Raw genomic sequence first — 15613 nt, forward strand, 5'->3', positions numbered from 1 at the left:
CATTTTCTATTTTTATAGCAGAATTTTTCCCAATTCTGTTTGCAACACCATTTTAAGAGAACGATTAGATAAATGTTTTTTTTTTGTCATGATTTATGTTACAAATTTTATATTTATGTACATGTAGGCCTACCTAAAAATTGTATCTTAAATATATACCTGTTGTTGAGCTTTAAGGGAACTTATAGGCTACGTCAGAAACTGTTTAACATCAGACTCAGTACTTCTCCTCCAGGTAAAATAATACAGAAAATGTTGTAAAGAACTCTCAGTCAAGAATCTTTTAATGTTTAAATATAAATACCCAGGATGATACAAAATTCATGTACAGGCTTTGTATTTGTTTAAATTTAATACAAGTAAAATATATTTATTAATACAGTAAATGATCAAAGATATTTCATATTTTAAACTGTGAAAGAGAGGTATCATATATTTCATTAGTATAGAAATTAGAATGTAATTCTTGGGGGTGGTGGAATTTTCAAGCCAGATCCAGCAAACTTGTAGATTTAAAGACTTGGTTCATTATCCTCATACATGGTAGAATCACCCCTTATTTTTACATACTAAATCATGTACAGTATTGAGCTTTAAAACGGTATTATACGAGTGCTGGTTGTGCATGCTGTGCATGTCTATATATACAGATCGTTAAAATTGGTCTTTAATTCTAACCATCTCAGACCCTGCAAGAGGGCAGCATCCATTTGACATCCAATATTAGCCCATATCTGCCGAGAACCAAATAACAAAACGAATGCTCTTTGCACAAGCTCGAAAACCATATCTGATATCAGACCTATACTGCAAGAAGGCAGCATCCATTTGACATCCAATATTAGACCTATACTGCAAGGCAGCAGCATCCATTTGTAGTCTGATATCAGACCCATACTGCAAGGCAGCATCCATTTGACATCCAATATTAGACCTATACTGCAAGAAGTCAGCATTCATTTGAAGTCTGATATCAGACCCATACTGCAAGACAGCATCCGTTTGACATCCAATATTAGACCTATACTGCAAGAAGTCAGCATCCATTTGAAGTCTTATATCAGACCCATACTGCAAGGCAGCATCCGTTTGACATCCAATATTAGACCTATACTGCAAGAAGTCAGCATCCATTTGAAGTCTTATATCAGACCTATACTGCAAGGCAGCATCCATTTGACATCCAATATTAGACCTATACTGCAAGAAGTCAGCATTCATTTGAAGTCTGATATCAGACCCATACTGCAAGGCAGCATCCGTTTGACATCCAATATTAGACCTATACTGCAAGAAGTCAGCATCCATTTGAAGTCTTATATCAGACCCATACTGCAAGGCAGCATCCATTTGACATCTAATATTAGACCTATACTGCAAGGCAGCATCCATTTGTAGTCTTATCAGTGATATCAGACCCATTACTGCAAGGCAGCATCCATTTGACATCCAATATTAGACCTATACTGCAAGGCAGCATCCATTTGACATCTGATATTAGACCTATACTGCAAGAAGTCAGCATCCATTTGAAGTCTTATATCAGACCCATACTGCAAGAAGGCAGCATCTATTTGACATCCAATATTAGACCTATACTGCAAGAAGTCAGCATTCATTTGAAGTCTGATATCAGACCCATACTGCAAGGCAGCATCCATTTGACATCCAATATTAGACCTATACTGCAAGAAGTCAGCATCCATTTGAAGTCTTATATCAGACCCATACTGCAAGGCAGCATCCATTTGACATCCAATATTAGACCTATACTGTAAGAAGTCAGCATCCATTTGAAGTCTTATATCAGACCCATACTGCAAGGCAGCATCCATTTGACATCCAATATTAGACCTATACTGCAAGAAGTCAGCATCCATTTGTAGTCTGATATTAGACCTATACTGCAAGAAGGCAGCATCCATTTGACATCCAATATATACACCCCATTATCACAATCTTCATGTAGACTTGATTGACCAGTACACCTTGTCTTTAATTACCTCTTTCTTAGGCCCTAACTTTAACATGACCTCTGTAAGACGTTTAACAATGTCAGTGGGTGACATGCCTGTTTTCTTTGGATTCAGTTTATGCAATAGATCTTTTGTAGTCATTGGTTTTCTCATCAAATACCTCCTCACAACATCCTCCGTAATGCGGACCTCACTGCAAATAACAATAATTATTATTAGATTGCTTCAAGGGTACATTCTGTAACCTTATAAGGCAGTATCAAATGTAGCAAATATCTTATCAAATTAACATCAGTATAAAGACATTACTTTACAGTAAACTTTTATAGTTTTGATTTGATGAGTGTCGACTCCTACTCTATGACCTAATGTTATGAATGCGCATGCAAGCGTCTTTGAGCACTTGTTTTGTGGCATTTTGGCATTTGCTCTCTGACATGAGTACCAGTGGACATATGACGTCTTAACACTGCAAAATTTTAACAAAATCATGTCAGAAAATGATCTCACAACGACTCAAATTTGAGAATATAATAAAGTGAATTTCAGTAAAATTATATTTGCGAACTGTGAATTAATGACTGTTATCGGTTATTTTAAAATAAAGCTTTTACATGTGGGCTTCATTCACTCAAATCTAAAAGTCCCTGATAACTCACCCTGGTTGCCCTTTCAATGGCATAGGGCTCTCAGTGCGAGGTTTCTTGGAAGGAGGTCCAGGTGTTTGTGATTGTGATGATGACCCTGCATCACCTTGTCTTTTGTTTGATACACCTGGCAGGAATAATTAAAAATATTGCAATATAAAAAAAATGTTATTTAACATTACAGTACATCTATTTTTTTGCATATCTATTTCAATCATTGACAACTTGAAAAAATTGTTTGTTATTTATTGTTTATTTACTTATTTATTTTATGTCTTTAGGCAATGTGGCCAAGGATTACCAATAGTAAATTAATCACTGTCCTATCAGATAGGTGGTAATCCCCCTGATACAGGGGCTATTTTGTTAACCAGTTCACCGGGGTAACCCCTACTCTTCTCAAATAATGAACTGGGTTCTTTAAAGTGCACACAGCTTATAACTGTGTAAACTGGACCTACGGTTTATAGCCCGATGTTGTTGGGCTCTTTAGGTACGGTAAACGGCGCACCTGCCTTAACCGCTCGGCCATTTGACTATGTTGTGTGTTTTTATATGTATACAATTACATGTGGCATAATGCCTCTTACATGGTAGGTTATTCCGCAAGAATAAAGTATATCCAAAATCTAAGATCTAAAATAATCATATTGTGTACAATGTTTTAACTGACCTTTGTCCTGTAAACGTCCAGCAACCTGCGACAGTGTAGTTGTTGTGTTATCTGCAGTTAAGGGTGTACCAGGTCTGCTACTGTTACGACTTGAACTCTTTGAAGACTTTCCACTCGTTTTCTTAACCTGTGTTTTATTCTGTGAAACATTCAAAATCAGGAAGCACAAAAAAACCATAGGAATTTTAATAATTGATCTAATGCTATAATTCTGCACTAAATTTTACTGTAAAATATTTAAATGATCAAATGGTATTCAAAATACTAAGACTAACCAGGGAAGAGCGAAATTACTCTTTCTTTCAGTCTTTCCCTGGACTAAGAAAATTCTGGAAAACAAGCCTACTTGAACTTTGACCTACCTGCATAAAGACTGCCGACTGTATCTTTGAATCATCGATATCACTATCATCAGAATCAGATCCACTTGCACTGCTCCCATCTGTAATGACATTATTAACAAAACTTAAGAAAAAAAACTTTAAAAAAAGTTTATCTAAATGCAGACAAGACAGAAAGTGCAATAATCTAGTCTAGTTGTATAAAGGTCTGTCTACACTATCAAACTAGATTGACAAAAAAAGTGTGATATGCCCAAATATGGTAGTGGTATGCCTAAATATGGTAGTGATATGACATCACATCACATTTTTTTGTCACATAAAGTTTGATAGTGTAGACAAGGCTTAAGGGATGATTCCAAATATTTGTTAAGCTCTGTCTACACTATTAAATTTTTGTGACAAAAAAAATGTCATTTGCCCATATTATATGGATATGATCACATCTTATCAATATTTGGGCACATATCACCTTTTTTTTCAAAGTAGTTTGATAGTGTAGACTTAGTGACATCTAGGAATATCTTTTAACTTCTTTGAAAAGTATATTTATGCAGCACATTTAAAAAAAATCTGAATCACTTTTAATTGTGCAACATATCTTAAGTGTGGTTCTCACTAGAGAAGACGCAAAACAAGGACGTAATGCAACGTAAGTGATTTGACCAATCACAAGCAATGGATTATTCAAACAGTAGATTGTCATTGGTCAACTTGCTCTCGTTGCGTCTATGTCCTTGCGTTGGGTCTCTAGTGGGAACCAAGCTTTAGTTCCCACCTTCTTTACTTTTGTCCTCTTTATCTTTATTCTCTGCATCCTCTACTTCTGGTTCTTTCATTTCTTCTTCTTCAACTTCTTCTTCACTTGATACATTGATCTCTTCTATCTCCTCATCTAAACCACGTTCTTCGTCTTTTCTTTGTTCTACAGTTTCTTCTTCATCACTGCAGCAAAATAATCAAATCAGTACAGTATATTTAAATATAAAAATTAAGTTAATAAAATTGGTAGATAAAGTGTGACCTAGACCCATAAACCTGCTGTAGAAAAAAATGAATACTATACATTGAATTGGAAATTACAAATACCAATTTAAAATTCAACATATACAGTACAAACATGTTCACTTGTATTCTATTCTATACAAGTTTTTATATGGCGCCCTACAAAGAACAGAGCGCATAACAATACTTAGTAATTAATTAATAAGAAAAGTTTTAAGTTGACGTTTAAATAGAGGTGCCAAGTTCGCTCCTTCGCATTCCAGATCTGCGGAGTGGTGAAAGAAAAAGCATTGTCACCAGTTTTCCAATTAGATCATGGAACGAAAAGTCGGGTGGGATCATTAGAGGAGTGAAGTCGGCACCTGTAATTAAAGGAAAGCTGGTCACGGTTAAACTTAATTAAATCAAAAATGTACAAAAGAACAACAGAGTAAATACATTTATAAACGAAAACAAAAAAAAACTTGTATGTAAATTAGATACCTAGATTTTTCTGATAGATAATCTTTTTCTTGATCATCGTAATCATCAACGTCACTTTCTTCACCTGCTTCTTCGCCCCAATCTTTCTTTTTTACTCTGTATTTTTTCTTCGAGTTCTTGGCTTTCTTTTTGGCCTTCTTTTCTATTAAAAAAAAATATGATTCCACTTTATAAAATCGTCACATCCATCATAACACAATTTGTAATCATACACAAATATTTACTATTCATACCACATACTGCGCATTATTTTCTCTAATTTTAATGACTAAAAGTACTATTGTATGGATAGTGAATAGATCGAGCATCTTCAATGTTCCATTCAAGATGAATTCATTGAATAAAAGTTTACTTTACAACAGTAACAGTACAATATTTTGTATTCGTTGAATGGTGATAATCATTTGTTATAAAACTGAATGTTCTACTGTACTACTCAGCTCCGCCTAATATAATAAAACAACCAATCTTTTAATTCAAGCGAGTGGCCGAGCGGTTAAGACAGTGAAACCGTAATACATAGCCATATCATTGGCAAGGGTTCAATGCTTATTCGCTCCATGGTTCTGGTGGTAGAACGATTCTTCTCTATACACATCTAGCTCATATGCACTTAGTCGTAGTAGGTGGCATGAGTAGTTGGTTAGCCCTGTGTACTAGTACACACACAGCCACTGCCACACACAGCCACTCATCATAACTGGGCCCGCTTTGACTGAAGAGGCCACCAAGTATAATGAATAAATATAATATAAAATGTACCTTTTGCTTGCTTTCTTTCAGTATCATCAGAATCATCGTCAGAATCATCATCATCAGATAAAAAGCCTAAGTATTCATCATCTTCAGTTATTGTCTAAAGAATAACATATAATAATAAATCACAGAATGTCCACAAGGTATTTATATAATAAAAATAAATTGTATGAATAATAGATTGCACCACCCTGCCTTTTGGACTTAAACCTTAAATCAACTTAAACATTAATATAAAAATTACTGTACAAGTGAATCTTTCTTTCGTGGAGCTTTGGATTTTTCTTCCTTTTGTTCGTCTTCCAATGACCCATCTTGTTTTATTCGTTTCTTCACCATAACAGAAAAGAAATTTAATGTCTTGTCCCTCCTGCAATAATAACATTAAAGACTATAAAAATGATATACATACAAAAAAGCAATACTAATAGTCTTTGGTATGACCTAGGACTAAAATCGTGATGTAATTTCCGGCATGATCGCAATCAAAAACGGTACTAGGTTTGGTTTACTAGCGTTCCTGCTCCCAACTAGTCATCCATTCATAGAAGCACTGATGAAGCAAGTCTACCTGGTGGCGACTATAGAATGGTCCCGAGATAACGACTAAACTTTAGTTGATTGAAGATTGAAATGTTTTGTTAGAGATATAGTAGTATACGATGTTTCATTATAGTTTTTGTAGGCCTATGTCTATTAGATTAGTTTGATATGTGATGGATTAGTTAATTCATTATACATTATTAAGATATTGTTTTATTATAAATATCTATAGAAAACAATGATATGTGTTAGTTATAAATCATTTCATAAAAAAAAACCTCACTGGAAAGGGTGATGAAGCACAATAAATTGAAATGATGTAATCACGGCAGTTCTTAGGTTGTCGCAAATTGAAAGCTCCCTAATATTACTTTTTTTTATTCAACTTCTCACCAGATGTGAAGGATGGGACCAACAGGTGCTGTGATAGTATTAGTATACCGGGATAACCACCTATTTGATAGATGTACTAGGTTCTTTAAAGATGTATATTTTTTTTATATTTAAAAAAAAAGTGGGTCGTTTTGAAGTATCATAATAGTTATTAACTTTCACCAAAAATTAGTCGAAAAAAAAAAAAAAAAACCGAAATACAGACGTTTTTTTGTTCAAAAAATAACTTTGACTTCCAGTCAAAGTTTTCGATCAAAACATATCTCATAATGCAACACGCTTGTTTGGCTACTCTGTATGCATAATCATAAAACTTCCTCGCGATCTGTATGAAAACACCTTCTCAACCGCGACGAGATGTAAACAATCCTAATTAGCATTCATGCATAATGCATACTCGTGGTTTGAAATCTTTGTTTACTTTCGCTCGTGACGATTTTCCAGACGAAATGTAATCAAATTAATTTACCTATTAATTACGTAAACTTGTTGTTTTTGGCTCTAATTTTCGACTTAAAGTGAATAACTTTAATATTACTTTGATATGGCCAATTTAAATTTAAAATATTTTTTTTTTCATTTTTTGTGTTTCAAGGGACAATACATCTTTAAAGATAGATGTGTACACTGGTCCTTATCCAAGAAGACTCATTCTACCACCAGAACAATGGAGCGAGTGAGCCTCGAACCCTTGCAGATGTTATGGCTACGGTACGTAATTACAGTTCCACTGTCTTACCCGCTCTGCCACTTATTCAGCGCCAAGGACAAATATAGTTAGTTATTCATAACTAATTTGATTTCTTTCTCTACCATATATCCAGGCCAAACATATTTTAACTCATTTCACCAACAAAATAAATATTGAAGAACTTACCTCCCAAATTCTTCTTCAGCTTCCTCATCATTTAGAAATTTATATTGCACCATAGGAGTAAATTTATACCAGGATTTAACAGGCGAGGCACAAAATGATCCATCTGCCATTTGGGTAAAAATATAGTGACTAGCGTTATCGTTTATTCCCCCTTCTTTTGTGCCTTTATACCTTCAGTAGAAAAATATAAATAAAAGTATAGATTAGATTGGTTAACTACAAAAGCTAACTAGCTAAACAATAGTATTCTACATAAAAATGTTTTTGTCTGTGTGATTAGGCTTAATTGCAACCTTAAATACACTGTGAAAAATGTAATAAAGCGTTTTAAAAGATTTTAGCCTGTTTATTAATTCTCAAGTTTGCTCCTGAACATCACAGTATTTGACATTAGAAAATAAGAAAGAAAATTTACTAAAATAATTGTTACTTTTTGCCTCCTTTTTCATGTTGTTTAAGTATCCAAGGTTGGTCTTCCTCTTTGTATTTTTTGGAAATTATTCCATATTTCTTTTTTCTTGCCTCTTCCCTTCTCTCTCTTCCGTACTCACTTCCTTCACCAAACTTTGGCATATCATTTTGGTTTTTAAATTTACTCAAATTATTTTCCCGAAGCATAACACCCTGAAATGAAATAGTGTATAGTGATATTTGTAGTGATATAGTGAACATTATTTAGATTTTAACATACTATCAAGTTGCGTTATTTTATATTTCTTTATACAGTAATTTGAAGTAAATTCTTAAATGAGTCTTTGTATTAAACGTTGGTTGTCTTTTAAAACTGTTCAATTTGTGTATACAGTGTATTACAGTAGCATGTTTTGGTTTCTTTTTTTGTAAAAGCAATTCTTTCAGTTTTCCCTGAATTTGGTATTTACAGTAGATGTTTTTACAGCCAAATAAATACATTTTGTAGCATTCAACTTCAGACTGAATACTGTAAATTAAGCTCTGACTACACTATCAAACTAGTTTGACAAAAAAGTGTGATGTGCCCAAATATGGTAGTGATATGCCCAAATATGGTAGTGATATGACATCATTTTGTTAAAGTCTGTTAGTGTAGACAGAGCTTTAGAGGTATGTTTTACATTGACCAGTATGCATTACATAATACTTTACAACCAACCTTTTTCCATTTGGTAAAGTCTACTCTATCACCAGAATTGAACTTCATTACACTGTACATTTTATCCGCATTCCTAAAGCAAAAAATAAAATGTCAGTACTCTTGACTATTACATAGGCCTAGAATAATTTCTTTTACAACACTGTACATAATAATTTAATAATAATAAAATAACTAAAAAACTTCTCAGTTAAAAGATGAACTTCTATTACTAGCTACTGTACTACTATTATAAATATACAATATGATAAATGACTTTAGTTTGAGGTTTTATATTACAAGAGGTGGGATATAATTTAATGAAAGTTTAAGAACAATACAACAATCAGGAATTTTAAGGTTAATCACTCAAAAATAGTTAATATTATTATTAACTTAATATTGAGAAAACTGAAACATAGTATACCAATAGGACTAGGTACTATGTTAAGAGTTACAAATTCAAAGCACTTTACTGAATATAACCTGTATCACTGCATACACAAACAGTATAATATAGAAAAAAGAAAGCACAAGGGCAGAGAAATGTATCATCTCTTTAGGTGGCACTTCCATCTACATCCCTTACCTCACCCCATCCAACCTTGAATAAATAACATTACAGAAAGAACCATACCAGAAAGTGTATATTACCTTTGTACACGAACAACATACTCTTTAAAGTCTTGTTGTGTAGGAGGTGCATTAGTTGATCTCGACATACCTGGGTTCGGTGCCTGTGTGGTTGGGAATAAATGAAAAGAAAAAATCAATTGTCAATATTTACTTATTTAGACATAATCTTCTACCAAGAAAGTTTATTATCAGTAACCTATAAAATAATAATAATGTATCACATTCAGTTCACAGTAGTCAGTAAACTCTTTTTGCTCATTGATTGGGTAACTAGAGGGCTTATATAGCCTGGGCCTGGCCCGTACCCATGCCAACTCATAGCCAACTTGGCTAACTCGTACCCAAATAATTGGTCAACTCGTATCCACTCAGGCTAACCCATACCCAACCCGTAACCATGCAAACTAATACCTAATTATTTGGCTCTCATACCTAAGTATTTGGCTTACTCGTACCCATTTTTTGGCTTACTCGTACCCAATTTTTTGGCTTATTTACTTGTACCAATTTGATCAGCACAAAACTAGAGGCATGCGTTTGCTGTGTGAATATTGTTATTTTTAATTGTTTTTTTATTTTATTTTACAGGTTTTACAATGACCATTGATTGTAAACATCGTTTAATTAGGCACATTTATATATTTATATAAATGTATGTTTGTGTCTTGTGAACATTTATAGTTGTCAAATAGACAACGCAATAATGACGCAATATGCTCGTGCATGCTTTGTTTAGTAAACAGCAATATAATAATAATCTACATAGATTTATTAATCTAAAACTTATGCTCACTTAGCAGCAAAAATGAGGCTAGTATCAACTTGTGCCATAAATAGTTTTGCGATTTTAAAATACGAGTAACTACTTAAAAATGTTTTTGAAACTTTAAAACAGTTTAATCTAGTAACAATGGCTTCCTGCTGCTAGCTGGGCAGGAGTAGCTGTGCTTTTTCCATACCTGTTTTTACATATTATTCTTTTTAGTTAGGTCAGTAGTTTTTGCCTTTATAATAATATTGGTTATTATGATTGGCATCTAAAAATGTAATAAAATTGTTTTAAATGTAATACAAATATATTTTACAAACTTGGGTACGAGCCAGCCCATATGGGTACGACGAGTCAGTCCATGATGGGTGTACTGTACGAGTGAGCCAAAATGTTGGGTACGAATGAGCCAAAAATTAGGTAGGAGTTGGTAGGTACGACTACGAGTTGCATGATGGGTACGGGTTGACCTGCTGTATTTAGCTAGCTAGCCTAGGCTTAGGCCTAGTCCCGCTACCCTAGGCCTAACACCACTAAGCTAGGGCCTAGGCCTACTAATTTAGTAACTAGGCCTAGGTAGCATAGGCTAGGCCTAGCCACTAGGTAGGCTAGGCCTACTAGCCTCGGCCTTTCCCTTCTACTTAGGCCTAGGCCTACTACTACTACTACTAGCCTAGTATTAACCATGTATTAATCTAACCTTTATTAGGCTATATAAACCGCACTCGGATTACCCCACCACACGGATTCACTAAATGTCTAGTAATACAATAAATAAAAGATTCTCTACATTTTTAATCAAGATATGATACCTACCCTTTGTTGTATGTTCATCTTGTTGCTTTCGGTCGGATTTCGCACCAACCTCTCTCCCTCCCCCGGTTTAGTCGTCTCGTCTCTGTTCTGATTCTGCTATAATAGGTACAACGCGTTAAGCGGCGTTATATTATATTAATTTGCGTTGTATCATGACGGTTGAACGCATTCAAGCTAATACTTACAACTTTTACTGCTGTTTAGATTATAAAAAAAAATGGACAAATTCAATTCCATGATTAATAATTAAAATCAATCAATCAATCAATCAATCAATCAATCAATGAGATATTTTTTATAAAGACAAGAAAATATAATGGTTTAAGAAAATACCTAAAGATAATTAATACGAAAGAATCATGTTCGCGTCGTCACTCGTCGATTGTTTTTTTATTCGCGCGTGTTGTACAAATTCCGCGCGAAAATAAAATAGAAAGTAGGAGGCTATAGAGTTATTTAGGTTATATAGGGCGCTCTCAATAAAGTTTCTTGCAAACAAGTCCAGTCAAGTTTAAAGTTTGCCTGGGCCTTATTATATACAGTAGTATGCTAGTCCCTTTTTAGGCTAATTAATAATCTCTTCATTTGTCCGAGCTCAGCATAACATTGGTAAGTATTGGATTAATTTATATTATTCGAATAAGCCTATCTTTTTAATAGGCAAGGCCTTCTAGGCCTAGCTAGCTAGCCTAACTAAGACTTACTTAGGCTAGGCCTAGGCTAGCCTAGCTAGGCCTGACTAGTAGGGACTAGCTAGGCTATGCCTAGTAGTACTGTATATATGTTATGCGCAATTTGAACGATTTGCGCAATTTAAAATTGAGCAAACAATTCCTTGCGCAGTTTGAATTGAAATGTGTTTCAAATTGCGCAAGCAACGTATTAAATTGCGCAAGTAATCTGCAAATTGCGCAAGGTTTTTCGACAGATTGTGAAATCATGCACACTCATATTTTTATAGTAATTTCTAAAAATGATTCAATATTAAAGATATTATCACATTTCCTTATTTTAGTAGTGAAAATATTGTTATTGTTAGCATACCGTCGAAGACCCGACGAAGGAAAACAAAGCGGTGGTGTTCCGGGCGGTTAATTGTGTATGCCATTTATGTTGTGTATTTAATACACATGTTATCTTCGCATTTATTATGTTTCATTTTGAGTTATTAGTTTCCAAAAAATTATTATTATTATTAAATGTTAACCGATCGTCGACATTAGCACGCATTTACGCCTACAGTTTGTTTTCAAATTGCGCAAAGGTGTTTACAATTTACAAATTGTGCAGCGCAATTTGAAATTGAGCAAGGATTTTCTTGCGCAAGTTGATAGCGCAATTTGAAATTGCGCAAGAATTCTTTGCGCAATTTCAAATTGAGTTTATGTAAGTGTGCATGCACGAGCGATCAATTGTGTTCCAATGTCGGAACCCCATACACGATGGTGACAAATAAATCCTTTAAATTGATGACTTTACAGACATGTTTCTTCTTCCTGTTCGCATACTCCATGTTCATATTTTAAATTCTATGTTTTAAAATTTTGATTAATTAATTAAAATTAACAAAGGTGTATTTTTTTAAGTTTAATAAAAACCAACCAGTGAATGGACCGAAATAGCGTAATTCAAGTTTGATCGGAAGTGAACAAGACCGATAAGCAGTTTGTTTATTATGTCTAATCCCTTGAATAACCACCTGACTACAAATCACCTAACATCAGCCTATTATCAAGATGTAAACATAGAATATCAGCAACCATTAATTGAAAATGGATCTATGCCTCTTTATGGACATGAAATGTTTCCACAATTCATCAGTTATCCATGCCCTGTTGAGAAACAAGTGGAATACCAGCAGCAAATCCACTCCAGGTCTTTTCCTTTTCAAGGAAACTTTGCACAACCTCAGATTTCAGAAGCCAACTCTAACATGGAACCAAGTAGGGAATTTGAAAATGCACCTTACCCAACACAGATTGGTAGATCATGCTTTCACACTAATTATAAAGAAGATACTACTACTTCTGCAAAATATGAGCCTGGAGGATATGTCACTGATGAGAGATATCTTGGCCAGTACCGTGATTCAATTACACAGAGATATTCACAAGTTGAAAATGGAGAAAAAACTGCAGTGCATGATTGGCAGTTCAATACAGGAGTTAATCAGTGTTATGCTTCAGAAACGGATGGCTTACTTATGTGCATGAAGCCACCACTAGGATATGGATATATGACATTACCTTCATACACCAATTCTAGTTACATACCAATGAACAGCTTCAGTAACCAAACCAATATAATGAGTTCTTTTGAAAGACAGAAACCTACAATAATGCTTGATCCAAACAAACAAAAGATTCGTAACTGGTTGGTGTCTGAAGAGTCTACTTTCTATGTTAGGGGAAGTTTATTCAAAATTGAACCAAATAAAACTAGTGTGGAGAACTCAACAGATATTCCTGGAGTTACTTCTGTCTTTTCCATCCAAGAAAAATACAGATGCTTGTCTGGTGCAGGTAATGATAACTTAGATGCTGGTATGGGTCAGCTAAATCAGAATGCACATGATCTGAGTAATACACTGATTGAGCAAGAGCCTCGTGGAGTAACAGACACTGATATAAATGATACACTGCCTGCAAATGCATCTTGTGAAGAAACCAAAATTGCTTTAGAAATTCTTCATCAAAAGCTGATGAAAAAACTTCAAGATGTTGGGTCAACAGAATCAGATGAAAGCAACAATGAAAAGTCAACAGGTTGGTTTGATTTAATCATGAGATTTTAACTTAATCTTCTTATTTTGTTAGTGTTTTCATTTTTTTTTTGTAAGGACAGATTTTTCAGTACACAGTGTTGTCTTAATGAAGTCTGTGCACTGCTTTTCCAGTAAGTTATAGAAATTTCTAAATTGTTATACATAGATAAACAACTTTGTGAGTTCTTTTGTTTTATAGAAGATGCTGCATTCAAGAACAGGTCATCAACATCACTACTCTCCAAGCGACACAAAGAACTGAAACGCCTTTGCTGGATACGCAAACTTAAGATTACTGGTAGTAAGCAAGCTCTTGTCGACCGACTATTGGACACAACACTATCATCACTAAGTAATGATCAGATACGGTTAAAAACAATACACGCGCATCTGAGACGACTGATCCCTTCTACAACCTCTTGCCTTAGCAGGTGTCTTTGCTCTGCCATTGAGAAAGGTTTCCTGAGTTTGATGGACATTTCATTGGCAGATGTCATCGCTAAGGGAGAATGTCCATATTGTGGAACATACATGGAAGCAACTCTTGGAGTAGTCGTGTATCAACCAGACAATGCTTCCAAAATCGATACGGTATCTGATCTTTTAAAGTGTCCAAGCTGTAGAGACAATGTGTATGTGACACGGATGTGTCGCGGAGTTCCAGTGTTTGTCCAGGCAGAAAGGCATCGTCATTATATGCAGAGAAGTATGTTTGGTAGTTGTGCAGTTAGAATCACCAACTAGTCCCTACTTTTGTTCACTAAATCCATAAGCTTCTATATGTGTCGAGGAGTTTCAGTGTTTGTCCAGACAGAAAGGCATCGGCATTATATGCAGAGAAATATGTTTGGTAGTTGTGCAGTTAGAATCACCAACTAGTTCCTACTTTTGTTCACCAAGTCCTTCAGCTCCTACTCTATATGTTTCACAGGTTTCCAGTGTTTGTCCAGGCAGAAAGACATCGGCATTACCTGTATATGCAAATAAATATGTTTGGTAGTTGTGCAGTCCTTTTCAAACTGATTTTTATTTATATGAATCACTGCTGTACATATACAATTAACCAACGCATTAACCATAGCCACTGTCTATCTAAATGTGCATATAATTCTATTGTGTAAAATAGATTATAGTATATTATTTTATATTTATTAATGGAGTGATTTTGTGTTGATACAATAATAACTTTTAACAAATGTAAAATAAAAATTAGTGTTGAATCAATCTATTCTTAACTTATTCACAGTATTTGTATAGTGATTGAAATATGAACAAATAGACATTAATTTAACCTTGTTTAGAAGAAAAAATAAATATGAATGATATAAGTTTTGATTTACATAACAAAAAAATTGAAATTAAAGTGGGTTTCTTTAAAAAGATTAGTTTTAGAGTTTAACGTTTTAATTATTGTTTTTAGTTCATCATGATTTAAAGGAATAAATAATGCATTTATAATTTTACTTTATAATTAAAATAAAATGTTACCTTGTTGTTGAAATGTTACTATAAATAGTATTAAAAGTGTTATAAATAATTGTATCCAACATTCTATAGGTATGGTACAATTTTGTTATCAATGCGTTATAAAATTGTTGTTTTCATATATGTCATGTTCTACTGTACACACGGACTTACACATTGATATTTGATGTGTTTATGTTTTACCTTTTACTTTACAAATCATAGTTCATAAATATTTATTTTAAAAAACAAATTATGTTGAAAATAAAGATATATAGACATTTTGCACTATAGTACTTAAATCACTTGAAATAATTGTTTTGTTGCCATTTTACCATTTAGTTTTAACTATAAACAAT

General features: G+C 33.9%; 3 protein-coding genes across 4 annotated transcripts; 1 reads left to right on the top strand and 2 right to left on the bottom strand.

Annotated features, from left to right (window-relative positions):
* Positions 1-255: 255 nt before the first annotated feature.
* Positions 256-1925, bottom strand: LOC144845332 (uncharacterized). 2 transcript variants are annotated; one of them, XM_078702598.1, is made up of 2 exons: positions 1594-1925; positions 256-1369 (listed from the first exon to the last, which is right to left on the bottom strand). In XM_078702598.1, the coding sequence occupies exons 1-2, from the start codon at positions 1923-1925 to the stop codon at positions 724-726; spliced, it is 978 nt and encodes a 325-aa protein (XP_078558724.1). In that variant the 3' UTR covers positions 256-723. The 2 variants fall into 2 exon arrangements, with proteins under 2 accessions (XP_078558724.1, XP_078558723.1); XM_078702597.1 differs by having other exon boundaries at positions 1504-1925.
* A 36-nt stretch (positions 1926-1961) lies between these two features.
* On the bottom strand, positions 1962-11119 carry LOC144845328 (general transcription factor IIF subunit 1-like). Its single transcript, XM_078702589.1, has 13 exons — positions 11027-11119; positions 9460-9542; positions 8827-8899; positions 8125-8318; positions 7695-7865; positions 6131-6251; positions 5888-5981; positions 5126-5267; positions 4416-4582; positions 3659-3738; positions 3297-3435; positions 2636-2750; positions 1962-2169 (listed from the first exon to the last, which is right to left on the bottom strand). Exons 1-13 carry the CDS (start codon positions 11042-11044, stop codon positions 1962-1964), a joined length of 1605 nt encoding a protein of 534 aa, XP_078558715.1. The 5' UTR covers positions 11045-11119.
* Positions 11120-13560: 2441 nt separating this feature from the next.
* Positions 13561-15109, top strand: LOC144844745 (uncharacterized). Its single transcript, XM_078701792.1, has 2 exons — positions 13561-13791; positions 13990-15109. The coding sequence occupies exons 1-2, from the start codon at positions 13572-13574 to the stop codon at positions 14532-14534; spliced, it is 765 nt and encodes a 254-aa protein (XP_078557918.1). The 5' UTR covers positions 13561-13571; the 3' UTR covers positions 14535-15109.
* The last annotated feature ends 504 nt before the right edge of the window (positions 15110-15613 follow it).

The sequence above is a fragment of the Antedon bifida genome, chromosome 6 (genome assembly GCF_963402885.1).
Source record: "Antedon bifida chromosome 6, ecAntBifi1.1, whole genome shotgun sequence".
Lineage (NCBI taxonomy): Eukaryota > Metazoa > Echinodermata > Crinoidea > Comatulida > Antedonidae > Antedon > Antedon bifida.